Raw genomic sequence first — 27,987 nt, 5'->3', positions numbered from 1 at the left:
ATACACACAAATAAGTATAGGCAACTTTAATTTATTCAAATAATTAACTGGATACAATATATAGAATGTTCAGCAGTGAGATCAGCAGATGTTGGAAAGAGTTCAAACATGCTTAAAAACAAACATGCTGTATGAACCAGGTGATAGTGATGGCATGCAGCTATGTAACATCCGTGTAAACAGCCCTCTTAAAATGCCACCTTATGTGTGATATGGGTGCAAACATTTATCGAGCCCTTTAAGAAAAACTGGGCAGAAACTGTGAAGATATTTAGAGATTATAAATATACAGTACAGCATTCAATATAAACCTTTACAGTCTATCTATTCAACGCAATATATGCAAGGTCAGTCTGTGAAAATGGTGTAGACGGGAAAAAACTCATCATTTGCAACAAAAGAAAATGTTATGAAGGCCTCATCCTTCATTTTAGGTTTTCAATAAGCATGCGTCACATGGAATCCATCAATTAGACTTGTACTAAATAATCTAATATGCAAAGTTACTTCCCCATATCTATATTCCGCTCCAATATATATTTTTATATAATCTTAGTACATATTTATTTAAAAAGGGGGAAACGGTGGTCAGGTCCTGAATATATTATTTAAGGTCTTCAAAATTAGTAAAAATGTCCAATACACTGGTCTTGGATAACCATCTTCTGTCATCAGTGCACATGCGTTATGTCAACAATACAGGTTTCCTTCAATTTTAAATATTAGACATCCAGTATAACAAACACAAGACCAACTGACTGATCCAAAACCGCACCATATACTTAGCTTTGTTATGCATAGTAATAGTATCAACACAAAAATTTAATTTTCAAAGTAAATAAAAGCTTACAAACCAACTAACCACTATCAAATACAGCAGTTTTACATGCAGTAAAGCAAAAAAGTGATAAAACGTATAGAGTTGACTAGCTACACGGTGAAACAACAACATACATTCAATCTATTTGTGCAGAAACTCGCTTGATACATGGAAGCATGAATCATGTTTTCAATTTCATAAGTGTCCAGCGGTGGAAAAGCACCATCACTCAGACAACAATGGCTAATTAGAGCAAACCAACAATCGTAGATTAAAAAACACAACAGATACATGAACATAGTGCACATTGAGAAAATCTCAACAGGGCTTTGGACTAGAACTGAGAATTGAGCAAGTTACAATATTTCCTACGCTGTTTACAACATTTAATCTCCGATTCTATTTTATCTACAAATCTATCGTACCAAAAAACTCTACACATGACTTATGCTACACTTATATTATGTTGGAGTATGAAAATGTAAGGCATACATTTGTGTCCAAACAGACCGACTGACGAACATTGATTCCTTAAGTGAAAAAGTCATGCATAGATTGCACAAAATTATTGAAATTCTTCAAGAACCTTAGCGTATGTGTCTGATATAAGAAATGTTGACAATCCACTCTGTTATTGACAACGTTTGAAATGCACAACTACGTTTCAGTAAATCTACATATGAAGTGAAAATACAGTGACTGCTGCCTTCATGATTAAAAGGGTCATGTAACAAACAAGGAGAAAAATCGACGCCATGCCCATTTTTGGCATTTTTTAAAGGTTACTTGTGCCCTAAGCAATTAACCTACCAGTTAAAAATATGAAATCCATGCTTTGACCATAATTCCCTCATCTCTAAGATTTGGGCTTTGCTGTATTAAAAAAAAAGAAATAGATAGTTTCAAGGTTTGGTCCCATCCACCATCTACAACGCAGACATTGCAATACAAACGAAAAGCTCTGCGATGTTAGATACAAACACACACATACAAACCTATCTGTATTTTCAGTTTTCACCCTGATTTATCTCCTTATCAATTTTAAAGAATTTAAAGGAAAAATACACACTTATTTAATAAATGTAATATTTCATACAAAGTTTGGGAAGCTTTTGTAGGCTTGTGAAACCCAAAATCATTGCAGGTTGTCAGCTATTTCATCTTTTTCCAATTTATTACGTTAACCTGAAATTGTAAACACTGTGGACAAACCTAAGAAACTGTACAAGTTCCTAAATTCTAAGAAATTCTTAGAATTTATAAAATAGACATTACAGTCCGTTTCACCTTCTGCCCGTTGCAGTGGCGCCCCCTAGCTGAAGTAGAGGAGTAAAGCAGAGTCTCCATACCAGAGAGGAGTGTTAAAACACGCAAACGCTCACACACAAGGAAAAACAGGTCCTGAGAGACAGAGCAGAGACCTGGGCGGACAGATACAATGCATGCTGCAGAGGACCGTACAAATGCATGCATGGAGTGGGTGGATGGGCACCCTCCACATCGACAACCCAGGGCCCCTTTGATTTCCGTCCATGCACAGAGTTCCCATCCTTCCGGATGCCATAACTGGCCCCTCGCTGCGTTGCGAGCGGAACACCCGCAAGTATCAGGAAAGAACTTCATCCTCGCCTACGAAGGGCAGGTCCATGCTCCGCATGCCTTCCTCGCTCTCTTGTTTCCTAGGAAACAGACAAAACGTGGTGTTTTAAAATAACTGCACATTCCAAGCGTGTCAAACTGTCTACAGCAATGCAGACTGTTGTTAAGTTGGGCTCGTACTGTTGCTGGGATAACGAAGTCAGCGCGGGGTGGGGGTGTGGGGGCCGACATGGCATTGCATCAGTCATATGCTCGTATCTAACATGTCTTTGCGAGGGGGCTTGAAACTGCAGTTCAGCATGCAAACGTATCCGGCAAACTAATTCGGTTGTGTGGAAGTCCTCATAGAAATGACCATGGTCAAGCAAACGACTGGCCAACCAATCAGGATGCTCCTCCTCATTAGCATTTAGAGGAAATTGCTGAGATTATGCATATGTGAAATGAAGGAACTGGAAAACCCATCCTGAACTGGCCGTGAATTTATATGACACACAAGTAGAGGTTGTGCTTAGTTTGTGTCATTTACAGGATGTAAAATATTGACGTATAAGACAAATTGCTTTCGGTCATTCTGAAACATAAAAATAAAACATCACCATAGAGAAGGAATCCACTGGGTGTTAGAAGTTAATAAAAAGGAGAGATATAACATTTTAAATCACTCGTATTAAAGAGATGTGATAGAGGATAAGGGGAGAAGATAAGGAGTTTGAGAAGTTTGTCAAGTGGAGCATTCCATGACATTTTGTACATGAAATACCACAACCATCTGTTGTCTAGTGTACAGTGTGGAGCGAAATAAAAGACCTTATACTGCAAACAGCATGTGGTGAGATTAATAAAGCTCATTCAAAATGTAAAAATATTAAGAGCATCATATTTATACCAAACATGACATTCTGATCTGAAGTTCATAGATCAAATGATTTACACTTTTGAGTTCGAATCAAATGTTTAGGTGACAGAAATAAATCATCCCATCACCTGTCATTTTCCTTATTCTAGTAATTTACATATGAGCGGGTTTTTTTTAAGTTCCTAAATTCTATTTAATTTTTGGGTAACAATCAAAACCACGACAGACAAAAATAACAGGAAATGAAAAGAGTGTCAGAATGACCGATAATTCTTTTGTAGCGCAACCTCTGGACGTGAACAACTCTGGTTCTGAATCTGTTAAAATAATACCATGCAAATTATCAACGCTTGATGAACAAAGTGTTATTTATAATATGGAGGACTTTTAGGAGTTTTTAAATGTTTCTAAACATTACATGCATAAAACACTTACTGTTTATTATATACAGTAACAAAGTGCAAGCTGAAGTGCTTGTTTAACTCTGAGCCATTTGGATGAAAATGTCTTTTAATTTATAAAGCATGCTTAAAAACACCAAACCATTCATTTTACGTGCAAACCATTCAAAATAGGCAAGACCATATTCTCCTGCATATAATACGGGTGGAGGAGTTTGACGGGTGAAGCACTAACAGGCCAACAGAGCTTTACCTTTGGGTACTGAGATTGCGGCAGTTTTTCAAACTTCCTGCTCTCCCTTTTCTATAGGGCAGGAGAGATGCGAATACATGAGAATTCTTAGATCTAAGCGCTTATAAAAATAAGGCTAACAATAATCATTAGGGCTTACCAGACATTACAACAACCTCAAAAGGAATTTCTGGGTTAAAGTGTAACTTTGTCGATACATAAAGGATTATATAAATAGTTCACCAAAAAGGAAAATTCTGTCATCATTTACTCACCCTCTTGTCATTTCAAAACTGCATGACTATCTTTTGCAGAACACAGAAGATATTTCGAAGAACGTTAGTAACCAAACAACGGCGGTACCCATTTACTTCTATGATATTTAACGTCTGTAGTACATGAACAATGTTTTCTCTTTCTCTGTGTTACCCCTGATGAAAATTTGTTAATGTTTATTCGTCACCAAAATTAGACTTTCGGTAACAAATAAACGTGCACTTCGGTCCTGATATTGTGGATTTAAACACTGTTTGTCTACACTATCATCCTATAAACATTTAACACTGCAGACAAGTTGAATATCTTAAAAGTTACACTTTAACTAAACGAATTGTGAAGAGGTCAGAGACGTCTGTTGTAGTTAAAGCTTTCACCTGACGAGAAAGACTTACAATAGCATGTGACCTGGTGCAGCATGACTCCTGTCTTCCCTGCGGCCCCAATCAAACGGGTTCCCAAAAGAACGCTTGCGCAGCATCGTCCTTACCAAGATCTGCATAAGAGCACACGAACATGAGCAACCGCTACACAGACAACCAACACAGCCACCAACAGGCATAGCTTTATAATCCAAGTCATTTTTGGTTTAATAATTTTTAAGGTCATTAGAGTGGCATAAAGTACACATTCATAAAAGAAAATTAGTGTAATAGGCCCCTAAGGGCCGGCATACTTACCACGGTGGCCAGGCTGGGGATGTGCTTCACCGAGTTCTCCACTTCTTCCTCTGTCACTTCTATCATGCTGCAGCAGTTGTCATCCTCCGGGGGGAGTGGCTCAGCACCGTGCCGCGTCACCCACGGGTGCACCTAGAACAACAACCAAATTATTCCCGCTTTGATATTGAAAATTACCTCTATCTAAGCTTTGAAATCATCCATAAAAAGCTTTGGACTTGGTGATTTGTAACCTTGATTTGTGGCACCGTTATTCTGCTTTCAGGGTTCTTGTCCAACATTTTGAGGAGGAGCTCCTTCAAGTCATCTGACATGTCTGCACTGTGTTATAAGGAGAAAAACACTGTCAGGAGAGCCGTGGTTAAGGTGAGAAAGATCTTTGAAGGTCATGGGAAATACCCACTTCTCTGGAAATTCAACAGGTTGAGTCTTGATCTTCTGATGAAGGCTTAAAATACGCTCATCCATAAATGGGCACTGTGACAAAATGACAGAGAGGGTGTCAAAAATCTTTAATGTCAATTTGAACACAATTTTATTGAGTGCTGGTTTAAGAGAATTAAATCTCGGCTAATGCGTTACAGTATTTCAACAAAAATATTGAAGGTAAAAACAGACGCGTACCACTCCAAAGAGGAAACAATGTAAGGTGACTCCCATTGCCCATACATCCAGTGCCTAGAATGCATAGAAGTTCAATAGTAAAAAATATATAACCAAGCTTTATTTTTCACTTTCACAGGTTTGGTAAATTGCTTTTGACCTTTCCAGAGAAGTTCTTGCGGGTCTCTGAGAGTGTTTCGGGGGCGAGGAATGCCGGCGTCCCAACTGTGCTGGTCAAGAGGGCATCGGCTCCTTCAAACTGGTTACTGACCCCAAAGTCCGCTATCTTAATGTGACCATCTTCACCCACGAGCAGGTTGGAAGGCTTGATGTCCCGATGGATTATTTTCTGATAATGTACTGTTGAGCAAGAAAAGCTGCTGTTATTCGATACATGCGGATTACTGTTCAAGGACCATCTGATGGCAACTGCACACAAAGCAGGAATCTGATTTCCAAAAATGAAGATTCTGTCATCATTAACTCAACCTCGACTTGATAATTTCTTTGTTTCATTCGTTGAACATAAATGTAGATATTTGGAAAAATGCTTGGAACCAAACAGTTCTTGGACACTATTGACTTCTATTGTTGGAAAAATGTCTTTGTTGTGTTAACCACAAAAGAAGATAATTTGAAGAATGTAGGAAAAGTTCTGGGGCAGTTTTGACTACCAATGATTTTTTCCTATGCAAGTCAATGGTGGTCAGTTACTAACTTCCTTCCAAATTTCCAAAATGTTTACTATTCACTCAAGTTGATAGTCAAAAGTATAGCTGCGCAAGACTAACCGGCACGATGCCGTCAAGAAGATACAACATCCACTTATCTATAGATGTACAAGGAGATGTTGTCTTTAAACATCATTCACAATTATCGATCGCGCCACAAAGCGTCGGCTTAATTTTCCCACTCACGGTATTCCATTCCTCTCAGCAAATCCTGGAAGTAGAAGCGAGCTTGGTCCTCATCCAGGGGCTTATCAGTAGGAACCTCCATCACCGCTCTGCAAACACATGGGGAATGAGACACAGCTTCCCTAGCAGAGTGACACTAGCACAGCATGGGGCGCCGCTACAAACAGTGATAACACGCTTACTCACCCTCGGTTGACAAGCTCGAATACTGCAGAAACAAACAGGAAACAGTATTGTTAGTTACCTACCTGATTTCACATTTAGCATTAAAAAGAACAAATTGTGAATTTTGAATACCTGCCAAGAGAATAAGTATCTGGCCAGACTTACCCATGTACAGATGGTCCTCGCCTGGATCATCCAGAACCTTGAAAAATCAAAAAATCCACTCCTTTATTATTAGAAATAACACAATTTACCCTTAGAAACCTCATATTTCAATTCTTCTTTGACTAAGGCAGTCATTTAAAACACCTTAAAGTCAAGATATATTATAGTGGGCTAAAATCTCAAATTAATTTGAGAGATACACAGGAGAGGTCGTAATAGCGCCGCCCTTTAGATGCATATAGGTAATTCACCCACCTCCACAAGCTTGACCACATTAGGATGATCGAGTTTCTTGAGGATAGCGATCTCCTGGTAAACACGCTCCAAAGGCCCTTTGGGCTGAGGTGGACCCTCAGGGGCCAATTTTGCTCCGCGAGGAGGTGGTCTGCCTGTATAAACCGCCACAGAAATCACGTGTCAGCTTGAAGTACTTGATAGCTGATGAAACTGCGCCCCCAACCTCACAAGCACAGACACTGTATCACAAACCCCGCTGAGCGTTCCATCTGCTTTAAAGCGGACACTTACGCGGGAACCCGGCCTGTCTCATCAGCCGTTTCTTGGACAGCACTTTCATGGCCTGTGGAGAACAGTGAGAATGAAGGAGTGAAAGCAGATAGCCAGTATCATTTCTGCGGCTGGGGGACATATGCAACATTCTGCAATTGTACCAGAAGAACTGGGATCATACGCAAAAACCTATAAAGGGAAAACTCATTCGCAAATAATTGTAAAAGGAACAATTCAAGTTCTGTTGAACACAAAGAAGATATTTTGAAGAATGTAGGAAAGCAAACCGTTCAGGGGCACTTTTGTCATTTTTCCAACAATGGTAGTCAATGGTGGCCAAGAACGGTTTGGTTAAAAGCATTCTTCCAAATAACTTTTTCTGTCTTCATCAGAACAAAGAAATTAATATAGACTTGGAACAACTCAACAGTGAGTAAATGTTGACTGGATTTTTAGTTTTGGGTGAACTGCATTGTTTATTGGTTACAGGTCTGGTCTGTATCTTTATCTATCAGTAATTACAAAAATACACCATACAAGTGTTAACTGCTATTTATTCAGGACATGTAGAGATAAAAATGTATAAACATTGCAAACTGTCCAAACTGCAAAGCAATAGAAACATCTATGAAAAAATCCATCCATCAGAAAACAGAGTGGCCATTAGGATCGATACCAAGGGGGACAAAGACATCACATTATTTACGATAAAATTCTACTAATTGTTTTTCTGCACAAAGCCTATGTCATGTGTGTGTTTGTGTGTGAGAGAAAGATTATGACACCATGTTGCATCACTTACATAGTAGGTATTGTCATCCTCATTGTACGCCAGCTTGACAACTCCATAGGAGCCCTTCAGCAGGAAAACAAGGTGTGTCAGACGAGATGTAAATAGCAATGCAAACACACTAAGATACATGCAAAGACGCCGGGATACAGGAGCCTGAAGTGGGCATGCATTAGTGTTGTTCGATTAACTAGAGGCCAATGGGCAACAGCCGGTCTAAGCTCCAAAATCAGGCGTAATTCTAGCTCTGTTCTCTCTCCGCCTCAAACTTACACAACTAGCACACAAACAGGTCCCAGCTGGGAGAGCAGATTGCCGTTCCAGCAGGGAATCCAACCCTCAGACACAGAGACGAGAGAGCAGGAATCTCCCAAGCTGACAGCTTTCCCTGCCCTCGACGCGAGATGAAGCTTAGTGGTACATCAACAGTGAAAACACAACCGCTCCTTTAATATCTTTATATATCTGAAAATTATTCAATTATTCAGGCTGAAGGCACTTCAAAGAATATGATAGCACTACCAAGGTCCAATGCCCAAAACAACGCAGTAAATCATTGCCTGCGCTCTCAGGAGGAAATGATTTGTGTAAATAATGAATAAATACTTAACGCACCTTTCCGATCTCATCTTTCAGCTTGTACTGGTTGAGCTGCACGCAATCCTTAAAAGATAAAATAAAAACATCAAGCAAAGACATTGGGCTAGATTAGTACTGTGTGATGACAGATCACAGCCAATGCAAATTAGATTTTTATCAAGAATAATCCTTCCAAAATGTGCATAAAATCAAAAGCATAAAAATACTAGAGGGAATATCTTATGAGATTAAGCTAAATGAGACGATTCTTTCTGATTTCTCACTGGGACTTGTGGAAGAGAGAAGAAGCATCTACGGAAACGATCTTGACAAGCGCTATTAAGGGAAGGTAATTGTTCCTGTCTTTCACCTTACCTTACATAACCTGTCAACCTTGACTGTGCAGACTTGCAGAGAATGAAGAAAAAGTTCTTCTCAAAAGGATTTTCTGAACCATTCTCACGCAGTTCTCTTTATTGTCTCAGGTCACAGCTTGAGACTCTTCTTGAGTCAATTATGGCACAATTATATAATATGACATAATTGTTGGAACAATGGTGTCGTTCAGACAAATTAGTTTTTAAAACGTCTTCCGTTCAATTTTCTATCCTTTAAAGGAGTCATATTGCGTGAATACATGCTTTTCTGTGTCTTTGGTGTGTTATAAGATGCCTATGCTTGTATTAGAAATGTAAAGTGTAGGAACAAAAGATCCATTCTAACTAAAAGCGAATGCTCACCCAGACCTGCCTGAAAAGCCTCGTGTATCCACACCTCCACAAATCTATGTCAGTTCGTGGTATGATTGGAGTAAGACGGCCAAAATGTTTAAGCAAGAAAGGTGGGCGTAACTGTCAGTACTATTGCTTTGGAACCTGATGTTCCATATATGGTAAGAGGCGTGACATTTCCGTCACACGCTTACAGTATTCGACCAATCACTACGCACTGGTTAACTGGCCAATCATAGCACACCTCGCATTTCAGAGCGATGAGCTTTGTAAAAAAATTTTGCTCCAAAAAGGGAGTTCTGTAGACTTCAAAGAACACTAAACCCACGACTGTCAACTCTGGCACCCTACCTGCAGGTCTGTGATGGAGACACGATGAGACTCCACGGTCGGTCTTCGAGGGAGGCGTGGAGATGAGTGCGGAGAGGTGATCGGGGAATAGGGCAGTGACGGGTAGATATAACGTCCGTTGAGCCCAGGCGAACCGCAGGGCGACGAAAGCGTCTGCGAGCGTTCCTGCAGCGAGAGCTTCCGGTCGGAAAGGCTGAGTCTTCCTCTGTGCTCCTGCGGTTCTGGGAAAAGGGCTTCTGAACGGCCAACCGTGTGGGATAGAAGATCACAGGAGACCACACGGAAGGGCGGAACTGGAATCGACGATGACGGTTCAGGTGTTTCCGAACTATCCATGTCCTCTACTTCCTCCTCCTCTCCGCCTTCATGCCCAGAGCTACCGCTGGGCTCGTATTCTGTCACCACGATCATGGATTCCATCTCGAAGTTGCAGGGTCTCAGATGCTCGGCTGGGGAAGGGAACGCGGCACAGCTCCGCAGCAGGTCGGGCAGTGGCTGGTTGGGCGGCTGTACCGAGGGAAGGGGCGGAGCATGGCCGAGAGCGCCGGGGGGATCAGAAGAGGACCAGGAGGAGACACAGGGAAACATAGTGTCCTTCCCAAACACCTCCGAGTAGACCCTCCATCAATGCCTTTTAAGAAAAACAGATGAATGAGTTACTTGTCGAACAACAATGTACAAAATATCAACAAACTGGCATTCCAGACAAGAGGATTTTGAAGAATCAAAGTAAATAAAATTCTATAAAAATCTTTAAAAATTGTTTTTAGTAGTTTTCAAAATTGTTTTCTTACCTCAATTCGCAATGGTAAGCGATAAATATATAAAAATAAACATAATAAACGTAATGATTTATGTCGGTCAGATTCTACAGGAAATGTTAGTTTGATGCAAGTACCCTGCAGTTATATGTTTCATATAGAGATGGCAATATAGAGCCAAAGCCCATTGCTATTTGCATATAAAGCACAGAGAGGCACTGAGGATGCTATTTTAACTCTGCTTCATATGATTAGTAAGCATATTCAGCTCCCAAGTGCTTTATCCAGAATTTTATTCATTGGTTTTAGTTCAGCTTTTAATACTGTCAGGGTTGATATTTCATTAGAAAGATTATTAAAGCTTGACACCATTCGGCACCTTGTGTTATGGATTAAGTCCTTTTTAAATGACCATCCTTAAAGACTCTCTGCTCAAGGTACCATGTCAAAAGAAATTATTTTGAACACTGGAGTGCCCCAAGGCTGTGTGTTGTCACCTGCATTATTTTCTATGTATGTAAAGAAATGCAGATTCATGAAAGTAATGTTACCTCACTCAAGTATGCAGATGACAAGGTCAGAGGAAAGGAGGATTATTTCGAGCATATAGACAGCCTTGTGGCATGGTGCGAGGAAAGCGCTCTGTCACTAAATGCTTTAAAAACCAAAGAACTCGTCAGCACGAGGGAAGGGCAACCTACATGTCAGCCGGTCATAATTGGGGGCCAACATGTTACGTTTGTGGAGTGCTTCAAATATCTATGGATTATACTAGACTGTTGCTTCAATTTTTATGATCACACAGATTACATCAATAAGAATGCAAACCCAAATATTGTTTCTTTAAGGGAAATCAAACAGTTTCAAGTAAAATAATCCTGAGGATGGTATACACCAGTCTGTTGGAAAGTATGATTTCCTATAACATCACCTGCTGTAATGGGCATCTGGGGGCTAGGAGCAAAAATAAATTATAATAATAAATACGGCTAGCAACATCATTTTGGATCCTCAGAGGCAACGAGCGGAACTGTACACAAATCAGACAAGGAGGAAAGCCTCACAAGTAGCTCAGGACCTCCTCCACCCTCTTCAACATGAATTCGAAAAACTTGCTTCCGGCAGATGGTACAGAGTGGGTGACCATAGCAACTAGTCATATTTTTAAGAAATCTTTTATTCTATCTGCCATTATTTTATTAAATAAATGACCTGAAACACGGTCTTCAGGCTTTAGTCTACAAACACAGGTTTCATCTTTAGTCTACAATTTAAAATCTACACAAAAATCAATTATTTTCTGTAATCCATGGTGCAAAAAGCTTTTGTATGGCTTGTGTGTTTGCTGTATTGGACTGTGTATTTAGGGGTATTTGTGGTATATGTTCTTGTGAGGCTGAAGATGAATTTCCACATGTGTGGACAATAATGATTTTAAAAGTTAGACTACATTTTAAAAGATTGTATGATAAGAATGAGAGGGAAATATACAGAATCATACTGAATGATGCTGGTTACGCAAAAAATATTTATATATATATATATATATATCTATATATATATATTGGGTGCAAATTATATAAAAAATAATTTTTCAAGACTTTTTTACTATTTAATAAATAAAATAGAAACAAATTTCGGGCTGTCAAACGATTAATCATGATTAATCAAATCTAGAATAAAAGTATGTGTTTACATAATATATGTCTGTGTACTTTGCGTATTCATTTTGTATTTGCAAAAACATACACATATATCCATATATTTAAGAAAAATATCAAATAAATACAATTTATAAAAAAGTATATATTATTTAAACTATTGATATACATAAATAAATACATGTAAATATTTCCTTAATATTTATACATTCTGTATTTTGTTTATAAATACAAAATTAATATGCATGCACAGTACACACACATATATTCTGTAAACAAAAACTTTTATTCTGGATGTAATTAAACGGGTTTGATCGTATGACAGCCCTTAAAAAAGATACAATTAAAGATTTTTTTACAAATTTACAATTTGTTATTAAGAAATTATAATATAAAAATATCTTGAAATGAGCATGTGACCTCCACTTCTAGGACAAACTCTACATAGGAACAAATTCCCAATCCTTCAAATCTTTTGACCTACATTTACTCACAGCAAAGAACTGCAGTTTGTCCAAATGTCAAGAAGACATTATTATGAAACAGCCTACCTATATGAAATGAAACATAACAATACAGCTAATAAGCCAATGAATAAGACATTCTGAGCATTACTCAAGCAAAGTCTGCTCTGAACGATTGCTCCTCTAAGCCTCCATGGCCTTGATTTAGATGCAAAGAGCTGTAATGTTTTTTGGCAGATCACAAGCAGCTGAACATTGAAAACGTTGTGTGTGTGTGTGTGGGAGAGGTGTGGGTCTTACAGAAAGAGAGACATATAAGAAGGTACAATGAATGAAAAACATTCATTACTCGGAGGGGTTCAGAAAGGAGAACTTGTGTGGGCTGGCCCGCCCCCACCGCACGTCCTCATTTCTCATCTCGCAATGACCAAGAATTAACGCCGCCTGCTTTCCCTTCAGTTTACAGTTGTTTGCTTTATCTGCAATCAAATCTCAACCTATGTTTTTGCTGTAATATCTTCTCAGGGCTTTGGCCTCCATGTGTTTCTCTATCAAAACACCCACACGGCTGGAGGACGGTGTACTTTCGTTCAAGAACATGATGGGAATTAAACATATTTTTCTAAGTGTTCCTCATATTTCCTCCCTACTGAATGTATTTTCCAAGCTGTTAGCTTCCCGAGTCATTCACTTACCCTATCAGAATAGGCAACTAAAATCGAAGCTTTACAAGGTAAAAAAAATCCTTTACAAACTGGTCCCCTTCCCAAACTAAAGAACAAATTCACATCACTGGTGTGGTTTTCCCGTCCTCACATGTCTCAATCAAAAGACAACCCAGCTGAGCACAGAGATTTCGGGCTTGTCCAACTCAACTGTCAGGTCCTGATGCTGGGATAACCGTAAAAGACAGAGTGCTAAAACACAGAAAGGAGCGGTGCATTTTTGAGCAGAAACCTTAAGCAGCGTTCCAAAACTCACACAATCCATTAGGATCTATTTCTGAGCATCTACACACATAAAAATGAGAAAGCTTCACATCCTTTTTTCGTTTTTCGATGTGGGCCTGACCGCAATGGTGAGCTATTTTAGTCTGAGAGCATTTTCTGCACTCCTTGCTGACCTACTTCGATCCTTGATGGATTGCAAACCTAGTGTTTCTCCTCCAGGTGTCCAAATAACCAAACACACACACGCATCATTTGTTATGCAGGCTTGGAGTCACATGCAAAAGAAGTTTGGACCCCAACTGATACAAACAAATCTACACTTTTCCATCGCTGTAATACAACATCTACACACAGCCCTTACCTGAGCCGACCTCTCATTAGAAAACTGTGAAGGGGCAAATCCTACCTTAGAACACACAGGGTTGGGTTTAACACACACATCGGTTGCGTTTATTATGAAGCGACGCACAGGGCATCCGGAGGAAACGGCATCCACAGAGGATTGACAATATGGGACCATCTGGAGTGCAGTATTCTTTGAAACATTAGCTTTAACTGGAAAAATACAAACTACTAATCGGTGGGAAAAGAAAAATCAGGACAAAAAAAACCTGAAATAACACGTGCAGTGTCTAATGATAACCACGGCAAACCATTTAAATCAGAAACGCATCTAAAATAAGAATCTATGGAGCTTAAAAGACTTTCATATATTTTACACGATTTAAACGGATAGTTCACCCAAAATAACAATTCTGTCATCATTTATTCACCATCGTGTCATTAATTAAAACTTGTATGTGTCTCTTTTCTTTGGGGAACACAAAAGAAGATATTTTGAGAAATGTCTTTGTGGTTTTGTATTTTCCACACAGTGGAAGTCAAAGGGGGCAAATGTTGCTTGGTTACCACAGTTCTTGAAAACGTCTTTTGTGTTCGGCAAAAAAAGTCATCATTTGGAATAACAACATATGTAAAATTTCAATGATGAAAGATTTCCCTCCTTGGGTGAACTATCCCAATTGCATTACTGTATACAATCATTAGTTGTTAATACAATCTGAGGGGAAGGTTAAAAATATCTTTTCCCTAATACTCTAATAAAAAATATGATTTAAACTGACGTCCTGACTTCATTCAGTTCAGCAGAAACAATCCCAAAGCAAGACTTCAAATGATCCCCAAATCCCTCTTTCCGGTGGGAGAGCCCAACAGGGACCTGCTCGTGTCACTCGAACAAGGGAAATTATATCAGACCCAAACATCCAAGCAACTTAAAAACACAAGTGAGCTGACACAGCACATCATCTGTTCATCATACACTGTGTCTTTACCTCTATGATCTTTACGCATTACAATTAAACCTGAAGCCACTCTATTACGCATGCATCCCTATTCATGAAATCCATTTGAATTACAATTAAAACATGATACTGGCTAGTAGCGGCCTACCTAGACAGCTTTCTTTGGACATTCCACGCATTCCTTTGATAAAATGTTGTCTAGGTAGGCATCTATTTAGGTTTTAAAACCCAGACACCTTTCTGGAAACAAACAAATGCAAATGATTTCCATTACAAATCACGTTTGTATAAACCATTGGATGTTTAACAATAAAATAAGAACACAATTCCTTTGTATATGGTGTTATGGATCTTAATCCAGCTGGATTTAATGGTGTCTATTGGTTCCCATCCGTCAGATACCATCCAGCCAATAGAAGCCAACACATTACCAGTAAAAAGCCACTATAGAAGCCATTAGTTTCCATTAATACCCCCATTAATACCATTAAATCCACTAGACCTTCTGCGATGGTTTCTATCGCTTTCTCAACCAGACAGGGACTTTAAAGGTCCTACTTATTGGGTGTCAAAAAAGGTAAAATGAAAATGAATTGAGGATGCTGAATTCTTTAGTAACTTGTGACACCTTGTTTGCAAATGACTGTATGTTTTTATCACCCGCTTGACTATTCAAATACGTATTTATCTAGATAAATACTAATACTAGATTGCAGATCTGCTTCTCATTTGAAGAATATTTTAGGGTTGTTTGTTATTTTGCTAAAGCTGGCTAACGCGTCTCTTACGAAACAGATGTTTGGAAAATCCAGCCGAGGATTAATAAAATCATCGTGATCGAGCGCGTTCACGCAAGTCGCGTTATAGCGTTATATGAAGAGAGGGTTGTCATCTTACCTGCGCCGTAAAATGCTGCTTCTGTTGTTGAGGGGTATGTTGTTAGCTCTGGGGCAGTAATGGTAGCCTCTGTATGATATGGTATGATGTGCATGCAGCGGGAGACGGAGGTGGATCTGCTGTGTGAGTGTGGCACCCCCTCACGGACAAAATAGGAACTGCGTCTCGTGCTGGATGATGATAATCTTTGACAATATTCCCCATTAGCAAGTGCGGTGACCGCGAATTGGGAAAAATGGGGCGTGTGTGATAGAAATATGTGTTTGGTGTGCTTTTAATTTCCTTAATTATCTTAAGCAAAGGACAAAATATGATTCGAGTTATTTTCCCTATGTAAAAAAAGTGGGCTATTTCTATGCAAACCAACTGTTTCATAAAGGACTATAAACTTTTACAACATATAATGGTTTAACAACGCTGAAATGTATTTAAATTCACACTTTGTACTGGCAGCTACTGTTAATAATGTGACCAATGTCTCTTGTTCTTTGGGCACTGAAAAATAATTTCATTTAAATTCCAAATGTAGGCATGTATTGCATGGATGAAAGAATCTAACCAAGTAGCTTGTGCAAGCTGGTTTCAGTACTTTTGAGAACTAAACTATAATATCTATTCACTATCACAATTACTTTAAAGTTCAAACTTTTACTAAGGTTTTGCCTTTAATAAGAATTGAGCTTAACTTTTTCAGAAAAATTGTGTTTAACAAATAACTAGCAAAGTTCAGCATATTTATTAAAATCAAAACTATACTCACTTAGGAGGTCTTTTTATCAACAACACATCATTTGTTTAACTTCCATTAAGAGAATTTATACTTGCTAGTAGCTTTTTACAAATTAACCCAAAAACAAAAAAAAACAGTGGAGTCACGTGTTGTTTTTTGTTTTTGGATTAATTTGTACAGAACTACTAGCAAAGAACAGACTGAGATGTATGAATAGGAACTCAAAATAAGAAAGCAACAAGAAAGACACTGATAGGAAACAACTCAGTTTATTACATAAGAAATCAAAACCTCCTCAGGACAAAAAAACCCATCAAAAAGCATGTGATAAAGACACGCACTCAAATAAAAAAAAATTCAATAATGAGAAAAAAACCTATACACAATAAAACAGGATTAGAACAGGGTTCGCATTATCTTCTCTTCTGGAAAATATTTCCTCTTCCTCCCGGTCCTCCTCGTCCGCGGCCCCTTGCTGCGACTGAAAAAGAAAGACAATAATTTAGCCATCTCATTTTACACTTTTACTTTTCACATGAATTTTCCTTGATGCATTTAGCTTCTTGAAATACAATCAGGGTTTCCAGCAAAGGATTAAGAAGGGCTAAAAGACATCCTGTTTTCTATTGTAGTGTAATCCCTCTATATTTTCTATAAAACAGTCCTTACAATAAAATGCTGCATGTGCTGCTTCAATTGTAATCTAATACATCTGCAACTTTCTACATTTTTAAAGCTAAAGACTATCAGAATAATCTTAAAGCCTTAAAACCGGGTCATTGTAATGATGTCACAGCCAACATATTAAGGGTGCCCGTTTACTGACCTTGAGCTTTGAGAATAGCAGCTTTGCCTCTTCCGGCTCCCGCAGCTTGATTTTTGTTTTTCATGCTCTTCAACATCGGAGCATTTTTCAACATGTCAGGTAGAATCAGGAAGCGTATTTTGCTGCCGCGTATGTACACCTGCTCGAGCTGTGACACTCTGCCATCTCGATAGGTCACTGTAATGTTTGACATCTGATTCACACACACGCAACAAAGTGTTAACAAGACTTACTGCAAAAGCACACAATTAATTTTAATCTTTACAGATGGATGCAAAAACATCTAAGGCTTTGAAAATTGGTACAAAAAAATAAATACAAAATGGCACTCATTCACATAATGCAAAATTGGCACATTTGCAACAGAATACACAAGTAACACCAAGACTTTAATGGTAAACTTAACATCCAAGCAGCATGTTGAATAAACTTCTCTGTTGCAGAAACCAAACAAACAATACCTGGCAGTTCATATTATCTTCTGCTTCAATCAGTTTTCCTCTGTACACTTCACCAGTGGTTGTTTCACAAGTCACGATGTGACCCTCTGCTTCATGCAGAACTTTGATAGGGACACCAATAGACATCTTTTATCTGATAAAGGAGAACGAGAACAGGTTAAATAAATACTTTATTTAGTTCTTAACCATACCACACATGTTAAACCTTGTGCATTAACATAACTAACAGGTCAATTTTGTTTGATCTTTATCTGAACAGAAAACGAAGAACGGAAAGCATACTAGATGAAAAAACAAATATACAAGTTTAATGGTCAGTTTAGGACAAAATGACCCCTCTTTCACTTCTAGGGCTGTAGTTGGCCCTTATCTCTCTTTATTATACAATACGTTAAAATAAATAAAATTAAAACCATTAAGATACAGAAATCCATTATGTAGTGTGTTTTGGGCCTTGTTCCAGTCGACCTGATCGAGTTCTACGGGTTGCAATTCGCAAGATTAATGTAACATCCCAACAACACATACAGAGCATCAGAGAACATTATAGCTTCCATAAAAATTAAATACACTTTCCATTACAACAATCAAATACATTTTAATTACGCTGATATTTTTGATCACTGTTTATGTTCGTTAAACCCAAAACTATTTCTAAACACCCACATTCAGAAAGTAACTGGATTTAAAGGAGGTGTAACGAACCAAGCAGCTAGCAATGAATGACTGAGCTAAAGTTAGCATCTCTGCTAACCAAGCCAGTACCTCAAAATGATTGCGTTGACGGTAAAATAATTCAATAGTTTATGTATGTTAGTAGTATGAAGCATTACGATACCTTTGAAAGAACACCTTTGAGGAGATCCTTGACGTTTACAAGAAGCGGCGTTGAACAACGTGAGTATTTGCAACGTTTTCCCGCTCCCACAATGCAGCTGAATACGGAAGTTCCGCCGTTCCTGAATGCCTGATGCATGATGGGAGTTGAAGTCCAGTGACATTGGCGACGCAGGTCAACGTGAACAACACAACGCACAGGAGCTACAGAAGAGGGCAGTATTGATTTGACTACATGTATCGTATCCAAAGGATTGACATTCAACTGAATATTTCTTATCGAACATTTAAAAAATGATTTTAAACAAATGTTAAGTCGACTTATTTTGGTAGTTCTAAGCATTTCTTTTCCTCTTATTCTGTATTGTTTCCAGAACAAAAGACCACCAAAATGAACATTGTGGTAATAGCATCGTCTTTAAAATAAAGCCTTTTGTTACAGTTTTTTATTTTATTTTTGGAAACAATATTTTTTCAAGGCAATCTTGCTGTGACCTAAAACTGACCTCATGTGAGTGACTTTGTTTTGAGGAGTTTTCACCTGCTGACTACACAAGCAAAAGCATCTCAATTCAAGCAATTACAGTCACAATACACAGTAACTCTCAACAATGTCTTCAAACCTCATTTTACGAGCCGATTGAACCTGCCAACCGTCACTGATCGATGTGACACACTAACAGTCTGGTACCATCGCTTCTGTCTGATTTACACAAGACAAGCATCCGTGATGAAAGGCTATAAATCAGCGCGTGCCTATAGACTTGGTATCGTAAAGGGTACTTTTCTCATTTAAAAATGATGCTCTCCACACAGAGAAAATATCACCTTATCACTGTTGAAATTGCACGCATTTTTTAACTAGAAACCAACAAACCAGATGATTTAACTACTAATCTCACCAAAACACATTCCAGATTCTGTTAACAGAACTCACTGGAAAATATTTTAATAAAGCCTTAGTCATAGTCTGCTTAATACTTCTTCACAAAATGTGTGTTCTTCTTCCTTTTAGGTTTGCTATTTATGTTTTGTATGACGGTTATCGGCACTGACTAGTATTTCAGTAAAAATAAACATGACAGGTCTGTGTTTAATGTGACTTTGTTAACATGTCTTGCATTTCAACAAGCTAATGTCTGCATCTAAAACTATATAAATATATTAACTACTTAAGTTACCAAGTATTTGATCATTATTATAAAGACCACTGTAAAAACCTACCGACGGTCAAATAATTTTATTACAGACTACTTTTGCTATTAGAAATAAAAACAATTTAAAGCAATACCATACCCTTTACAATTCTAGCCTTTACATTGAAAAAAATCTTTACATTCACAGACGTTGTTAGAGAGATGTTTTGCGTCAGCTACTCTAAAATCCCTCCGCTTAGGCCAAATATAGAGGCAATATTGATCAAGGCTATAAAAACAAAAACATTTTCTAAGAAAGCTTTTAGGCATCTCACATGTTCCATTTGTATGAATGGTCTCTTGTGTCTAGACTCACACATTCTATAAACAGATCTGTTCTGCATGCCCAGAAATATCGACTCCTGGACCGTGTGTTCACTGTATCACATAATGGCATGAGGGTTGTCGTAATGCGGGTCTTGCTCACCCTAGAGGTTTTTAATGAGGAAAAAGAAAGTGTAATGGTACAGTTCACAGTATCATCTAATGTCCCTTCATTTGATTTCCATTGCATTAGGATAGCGGCTGACGTCAACTGTCTCTTGATAAACGCAATCACAGAGGCTTTGTGTGGGAGTCTATGTGCGTTTGTTTGTGTATCAAAGAAAGGGACTACACAGCCCCCTCCATTATCCTCGTAAAATCTTACGATCCATAATCATTATGTTGTGCTGTAGAATACAGTTAAAAAAATGTATAATCAATTATTGTGTGTCTGTTAAATAGTATTCGTCACTTGGTGTTTATACTTTCTTCTTGGCCCACTTTAAGTCCACTTTATTGAATTTTGCTTGGAGAATTTCACTTTGGTGTTTTTGAGCAGTGTATAGCTTAAACTAGTGGTTTAGGGATGCATGTTATCATCAACTATTATAAATATTTAGGTTTTAATTACATACAGTCTTTCATTTGTGGCCGTTTTGGCTTTGTGTTTTTATTTTGCACATTTTAAAACTTTTAAGACATGCTTACAATCAATGCTGTACATTTATGTTTGATCAATTTTGAAGCACTACACAGATGTGTATCAAATGTACAGTACATTATGCTTGCACAACCCAACTTCGATTTAGACATTATAGCTAAACAGAAAGATGATAGCTCTTTTAAACGTGCCTTTTATGGCAGGGTCATAATAGAGCTGAATTCCCAGAGTATTGATTCTATTTATTTGGCATCTCCCTCTTTCACCAGGAACAATGTACTATTAAACTTGGAAACCCAAGCTTTAAAAATGTACTACAATGTCAGCACGTAACGTCGTTTAAGAGGTAAGAAAATCTAGGAACACTATTGACGCTCTCCGAAATAGGAATAGAAATTCCTGGAATTCCTGTTTGGAAACTATTGTTCCCACAGGAGCAGTATAAGTACATATATGATCATTTGGATCAGGGTTAACCAGTCATGACCCTTGGTCCTGTAAAGTGGGTAAACTCACATAACAACTGACACATATTTTTAATGATCACTAACTAGCTTTTAAAGTGTGACAAGCCCCTGTTGGCAAAAGTGTGGAACGGAGGATTGCTTCTTTTTTTAAATAAAGAAAGTTTGTGTCATGACACTTGGGTGAGATCGGATGGGCTGCTTGTATTTGCGGGTAATAGACACCTGATATGTACATCAGTTATAGCATTGCAGTCTTTAAGAGTTATGACTTCTACATGGTCTCTGATGGAGGGGTTTTCATTCCCACTCTGTCCTGAGAAAACCGGCATTGAATTGTCAGGAAAGGAATGTTCAACTGAGTGATGTCCATTTAATCCGTAACCTAAATCTTGGAATTCTGTTTGTGATCTCATTTGCCTGATATTCAAGGGTATTTCCTTTGTAATTCCAAAGTCATTGCAGGAAATCACACTGTGGATGGGACTGGTCTCCAAAACGTATCCATTGGAGATTGTACTAGTGTCAATCACGCTGACCCCAGCTGAAGACCCAACCATGCCGCAGTTACTATTACCATTAGACAGTCTGTTTTCATTCCATAGAAAATGCTGTCGGATGATCCTTCTGAAAGTATGCCTAAAGTCACGTATTCGGTAGGCGTAAATGAACGGATTTACAACCGAATTGGCGTGTGAAAGTATGATGGCCAGGTACATGACCCAGTCCTGCGGGCGGTCGCACTTCGGGCAGAACAGCGTGAAACAGTTAATGATGTGTAACGGGAGCCAACAGATAGCAAAGAGACCCACTATGATAGCCAGGGACTTGGCTGCGTGGACCTCCCTCTGCAGCCTGGACCGTGAAGAGGACCCCTCCCCTTGGGTGTGCCATTGCATGTGCACCAGCTTCTGCTCCATCTGTCTGAGCTGGCGACGGGCGGCCATGAAGATCCGCATGTAGATGGCCAGCATGACTAACAGTGGCATCAGGACGCAGCCGAAAAAGTTGAAGTAAACCATGTAACCCATGGTGACCACGTTCTCGAACATGCACTCGGTCATACCTTGACGACAGGAGCTGTTGTTGTTTGTGGACACACGTTTGTTCCAGCCCAGCATTGGAGTCAAACCGATAACCACTGAAAGTGTCCAACATACTGCGATGATGCCTTTAGCTCTTTGGCCTGTGACAAGGCTATTGTACCTTAAAAAGACACATAAAAATAGATGTAAGTATATAAGCAGGATTTTAAAGATATATAGAAGGAAGAATTCAATGGGGCTTTGTGGTGGTAAGGACGTCTAGTTTGGTCACAGATTGCTACATCCGCCTTAAAAAATAAGGCTCTTATGTAATGTTCTGTGTGAAAAACTATACTGTTAGCGACTGATATAAACGACACCATTTATCCGACATCCACACTAGCGTGCCCTGACATGGTTCATGCACACACAAATATCCATTGTTTAGGGGTATCTTTCCAGCAAAGAATAAAATACCAGGATATTCGCTAAAATGCATATTTCACCTCTTTTGTAATTTATGTCAAAAGATTTGCTTAATATAAGCAATAATAATTTTAATTATTAGAAATGTAAACTACTCATTAATTATTGTTATATATTAAGAAAAATTATATAACATTGGTTATTTTTTTTATGCTATACTAAAAAGTGTGAAACAGTTTACGCATGGCATTTGTGTAAAAATAAATATGACGTTTAATTTTGTTTCATTAATTATTATTTGTTTCATACAGGCTGTTCGGGCTGTTCTTGTTTTAATAATTAAGTCTGCCAGCAGAATATTTAAAGGGATAGTAATGCTGTCAAAATTTACCCACCCTCTTGTCATTTCAAACCTGTATGACATTCTTTCTTCTGCAGAACACAAAAGAATATATTTTGAAGAATGTTGCTAAACAAACAACAGAGGAACTCATAGAGGTGCATTGGTTTTGTGTCCATACGATAGAAAGGAATGGGCCAATGTTCGGTTACAAACATCTTTAAAATATTTTCTTTTGTGTTCTGCGGAATAAGAAAGTCATAAAAGTTTGGAATGTCAAGAGGGTTTAAAAGACAGAATTTCGGGTGAACTATCCCTTTAATAAAATCTACAAAATCCCCACAATATGCATTGAATTATAACATATACATCACATTCTGATCATAATACACATTCATTATAATTATGTAGAAAACCGTGCGCAGAAAAACGACATTTACTAAATAGCATTTGTGCACATCAGGTATGGTACATTTACACATGAGAATCGATTATATATAAGTCAACTACAGGGGAATGATATCAGAAAATTGTGTTGATTTCTAAACTCAAATCGGTTTAGTAAACAACCAATATCTTGCGATTTATGTCTGGTATCTCATATCTCGTATCTCATATTTCAGACACTTGCCAAGAGCAACAGTTGGAAATGCTGGTCAATTGTTCCAAAAGTCCACGTGCCAACTGAGAACAACAGTGGCTGCTTCATTAAACCCACTGGACTTACTGGGCTCCAGTACTACTGGTAACTATTTCACACTGGAAGCCGGCAGACCTCATGCAATCACCACCTGCTGGGGCTTTTACACTGCTGTACTTCACGATGCTGCGGGTTGGTTCAATCTACACCGTGAACCGAACATGTATCACGCCCTGCAGGGGGGTGGTGAAGTCCCACACCTTTCAGATTCCCAAAAGTGCTGCTGAGGACTGAGCAAAAGAGCATTCTGGAATAATCATTAGTTGCTTTGGAGTGCAACATTGTGTGGATGTAGAAACCCATTAGTGAAGTGAAGTTTAAGTGCAATTTGAACCAAAATTTGCAGCGATCGAAAGCGTCTTTATTCGCGATTTGTGCTGCAGACACGAATGCCCTCAAGTTCTTTTTGAAAAGAGGTGTGGTACATTGAACACAATTGAAGGCCATCTAAATCATCATGGATTTGAATTTTGCAAGAACAACACTCACAATTTCTTTAGAAAATGCAAAACTTTATGGTGTATTTGTATGTCACTGTATGCGCTGTTGTTTAGATGGTGTATTGATTATTCATATGGCTGTCCTGTAATTAATTGTTCCTGAACATGATTCCTACTTACTGCAAAGAGCGATCATTTAAAAGAAATACCACGCGTGTCTGAAGAAATTGCAGGGCACATTGGGCCTATTATCAAGTCATTATTGGAAGAAAAGTCAGCCACTTAGGCTACGAGCCTAATGTCCCACTAAATACATCTGAACAACACAAAGTACACATGTATACAACACACTCACGGAATACAAATGCACATAGATTCTGTTATTTTCAAAGAACTGGCTGATCCCGTTTACAACTGAGCGCTTTGTTCAGGATTTGACTAATCTGATTCTCAAGTTCAGGTTACTGCATCAAATAGGGAGAAGTTCAGTGATCAGCAGCCTGTTCTGCACCCAAACATGTTGTAAGACTTGTATGTAACTCATTTATTTTTACACGTATATTAAAAATACTATCTATTAACTATTCAATTTGAATAAATAAACTGATTCCACCCACCTTAATGGAATCTTGATGGCGATGTACCGATCCACAGCAATGGCCAGCAGGCTGAAGATGGAGCTCTGGGTGAGCACCAGCACAAAGCAGGCGATGAAGAGACATCCATGAAAATGGCTGCAGAAGCCTGTGCTGATGGTGACGGCGAACGGAATGGCCAGGAGCCCCACGGCGATGTCCGCCACGGCCAGCGACACCACAAAGAAGTTGGTGATGCTCTGGAGATTGCTGTTGAGCCAGACGGCCCAACACACTAGAACATTTCCTGCCACGGCCAAAACCGCAATCAGCAGCTCGAGAACAATATAGACGAGGGAAGACATGGTGCCATCAACCAGTGTGAATGGACATCCTCGGGGACACGCATAGTTGTGCTCCCGATAATTGCTCGGTGAGACTTTGCTCTGTCACTCGATAATAGGAGTGAGAAAGAACCAATCCAGCCAATCCCTACTTCTAACCAAATATCGCTTTTCTGTGGAGAGGGCAGGAGGACAGGTCCTGGTGCCAGCAGTTATACCACTTTTGAGGTCACAGTGGCCACTTCAGGGTCAGCAATTATACCCCAACATTGATTTAGCGGTTCACCGGCCTGTCACTTAGGTCTAGCTCAGCTGTTGCTCCCAAAGTCTTAGAGGAAACAGTTGCTGGAATACGCGGAAGAGTTACTGTAGACTTTTGCCGGGACGTCTTGCCCTGCAGAGAGAACAATCATATCGCACAATAAAAGATCAACGTCTTTGGGTCACAAAAGCAATCCGTCACGAAAACAGGAGGTCTGTTTCAATCAAAAGACGTCAGGCAACGTCCAACAATAATGTTTTATTTTAAGCAGGACTCCACAAATACAAATGAAATATTTGTGCACGTCTGCTATTTATCACAAGACCGCGCCGGCACTTCCTCCAGCGATTTCTAGGATGTGTACGATTGAACTTGGCCATTATTGGCTTAGAAGAACAAGTGCTCTTTTATATAAATTCATATGATTCCCCTTTTGTGCTTATGTAAATTCCCCCCACAAATGTCAAGTATTACAAATAGTTTCTTGTAACTCAAATGGTTTGAGATTTAAATGTGTTGCAGAAAGCGTTAAGAGCAATTTTCTGGATGTTGGTGTAATTAAATCAGTTTGGGAATCGTCTTACCCTTTTGGATCCTCAATTGTCATTTACTATCAAGAGAAAACTGAGAAACTGGACCAAACCTTCCAGGGCAGATCACATTATCTTGTGTTTTTTAGAGATTGCTTATCTTTTAGATTCAGCCTGTTTGATCAGGCAGAAAAATGTGATGATTAAAGCCACAGTCACTATTTCTATTTACGTTGTTGCTGAGTGCTTTTTATAGCAAGTGGGACTTTGGTGAGGCAGTTGACTCGAGCGGTCTATAGTGACAAGCTGTTTCCATCACTCATTACATTTTTAACACCTTTGCATCTACGAGTGCTATTGTATGAAACACTTCCTGCTTGCATTATGAAGAGCGTCAGTGTTACAGGAGGTACTTTCCAAAAGCTTTCTAAACCATTATGAATTACTGTAATATTTGACACATGATGTCTGGGCCTTCATGGCATGCATGAAAAAAAGTGTGTGTGCTTCTGAGAGTGTCTGGGTATGGAAATATTACATTAGACAAATGCTCAAGCAGACATGTTATCTCTGTGATGTTGTGATGCTGACGGTAAGAGCACTATGATAATTAAACTTATATAAATATTGGTATTTAGTAACCTTTATGAGAGTTGTAAAAAACAAAACACTATTTAGCATTTCTTATAGCCTTCATCTAATCCTATAAGGCAGTCTTTACAAAGTTTATCAAGTTCAATAAGTTCTGGTGATTTGAATATGTTTATCAGATCACATGTTTCATCACTCATAAAGATGACATCATCAGAAGATACTTGGATGAGTGGAGAAACATCTAGAGTAAAACAAAAGGGTCTAGAATATCGTCGCTGTCCTCCTAACCATTGTATGTCCAAACTTCCTGTTGATATTTGCAAAGCCCAGTGACAAAGTGTGACAAATAATTATGATTTATGGCAACAACAAGAACTAATCAGTAAATATGGAAGTACGAGGATTCAGAAGGACGGCAGCGATATGTTTTTTTTATAAAAGGCTACACTTCAAAACAACTTGCAGAATACATTATAGACATTTGTGGCAGAAGTGTTTTTAAAAAGCTTAAAACGAAGTGGTTATTAAAACCTAAAAACTATAATTACAGCATGTCCTAATATAAATGAAGATTTGTTAAATATGCAAAACATTTTTTTAATCTATTCAAATGTAGGTAACAGTACAGTACATCTACATACATTGTTGCACATTGCCAAGCATTGTGAAAAAAACAAATACTTACAAAAATAGAGCCTACAAGTAATTCCAAAATAAAAATGAAGTCATATAATACAACTCTACACTGCTAACTATAAAATGAAACTTTAAATGTCACACTGTGGCTAATGCGGTCATTGGTTGACATTGCTCACCCTAACAACAGCACACACAAAAGTTTGAAGGTGACATTAATAATAAACTATCAATGAACTTTGAGTTAGACCACAAACGTAAACGAGCAGACAAGGACAAAGCAATGTAAAAAAGTATTATTGCTCACCTGAGCTGTGGGTTACTCCTCACGCATCCCATCGTTGTTTAATTTATACACGCAAAACTTGTTCAAGCGTAGCCTACGTGCATCCTAAGTTTGTCACAAAACAAATCATTCAAATTGGACCGAGAAAACTAAACAACTTCACACTGCTTGTGTTTTCGAGTAAGATGGGTTTAGTGGTCTCTTCTCTCTGTGCTGCGGTGGACTTGCGCTGGTCGCTTTCATAGGCGGGAGCGCGCGCTTTGACTGAAATCCACATGCGCACGCCCTGACAGAAGCTCACACGCGCGTGGAGGAAGAGAGACCGAGCTTCTGTGCTTTGAACTATAGCTTCCCAAAGTACATTCAATACGAGCTTTCCCTCCTTGTAAACGATTATAACTTTATTAAATACCCTACGTACCATCCCTTACGATTACCATAAAAATATCAGTCAAACAAGCGAATATTACCGCAATCATTGGAACCAGACAAACAAACACATGATAATATATATATATACAGAATAAATGTATATGTATTTATAAGATAAATAACATTTCATATGCTGTTTCAAGATATAGGTTACACTTTCACTAATTAATGATACATTTCCTAAATTACAATAAGATTACATCATTATTTTAGAAACATGTTTTAGCAGATACAGGCTGGAGG

At 38.5% G+C, this 27,987-nt stretch overlaps 3 protein-coding genes across 4 annotated transcripts; all 3 read right to left on the bottom strand.

The window, feature by feature from the left end:
- Positions 1-15: 15 nt before the first annotated feature.
- LOC130407607 (calcium/calmodulin-dependent protein kinase kinase 2) lies at positions 16-15,830 on the bottom strand. 2 transcript variants are annotated; one of them, XM_056730669.1, is made up of 17 exons: positions 15,716-15,830; positions 9,679-10,309; positions 8,633-8,680; positions 8,030-8,083; positions 7,246-7,297; positions 6,973-7,106; positions 6,718-6,754; positions 6,574-6,595; positions 6,388-6,476; positions 5,631-5,830; positions 5,492-5,545; positions 5,271-5,344; positions 5,101-5,188; positions 4,868-4,999; positions 4,583-4,683; positions 3,933-3,983; positions 16-2,499 (listed from the first exon to the last, which is right to left on the bottom strand). In XM_056730669.1, the coding sequence occupies exons 2-17, from the start codon at positions 10,264-10,266 to the stop codon at positions 2,427-2,429; spliced, it is 1,797 nt and encodes a 598-aa protein (XP_056586647.1). In that variant the 5' UTR covers positions 10,267-10,309; positions 15,716-15,830; the 3' UTR covers positions 16-2,426. The 2 variants fall into 2 exon arrangements, with proteins under 2 accessions (XP_056586647.1, XP_056586648.1); XM_056730670.1 differs by lacking the exon at positions 3,933-3,983.
- An 868-nt stretch (positions 15,831-16,698) lies between these two features.
- Positions 16,699-18,678, bottom strand: snrpd3l (small nuclear ribonucleoprotein D3 polypeptide, like). The gene is made up of 4 exons (XM_056731527.1): positions 18,571-18,678; positions 17,733-17,865; positions 17,272-17,464; positions 16,699-16,926 (listed from the first exon to the last, which is right to left on the bottom strand). Exons 2-4 carry the CDS (start codon positions 17,856-17,858, stop codon positions 16,859-16,861), a joined length of 387 nt encoding a protein of 128 aa, XP_056587505.1. The 5' UTR covers positions 17,859-17,865; positions 18,571-18,678; the 3' UTR covers positions 16,699-16,858.
- A 1,847-nt stretch (positions 18,679-20,525) lies between these two features.
- adora2ab (adenosine A2a receptor b) lies at positions 20,526-27,623 on the bottom strand. Its single transcript, XM_056730203.1, has 3 exons — positions 27,334-27,623; positions 24,703-25,398; positions 20,526-22,360 (listed from the first exon to the last, which is right to left on the bottom strand). The coding sequence occupies exons 2-3, from the start codon at positions 25,023-25,025 to the stop codon at positions 21,325-21,327; spliced, it is 1,359 nt and encodes a 452-aa protein (XP_056586181.1). The 5' UTR covers positions 25,026-25,398; positions 27,334-27,623; the 3' UTR covers positions 20,526-21,324.
- Positions 27,624-27,987: the final 364 nt, after the last annotated feature.

The sequence above is a fragment of the Triplophysa dalaica genome, chromosome 19 (assembly GCF_015846415.1).
Source record: "Triplophysa dalaica isolate WHDGS20190420 chromosome 19, ASM1584641v1, whole genome shotgun sequence".
Classification (NCBI taxonomy): domain Eukaryota; kingdom Metazoa; phylum Chordata; class Actinopteri; order Cypriniformes; family Nemacheilidae; genus Triplophysa; species Triplophysa dalaica.
This window is presented reverse-complemented; position numbering and strand designations above follow the sequence as displayed.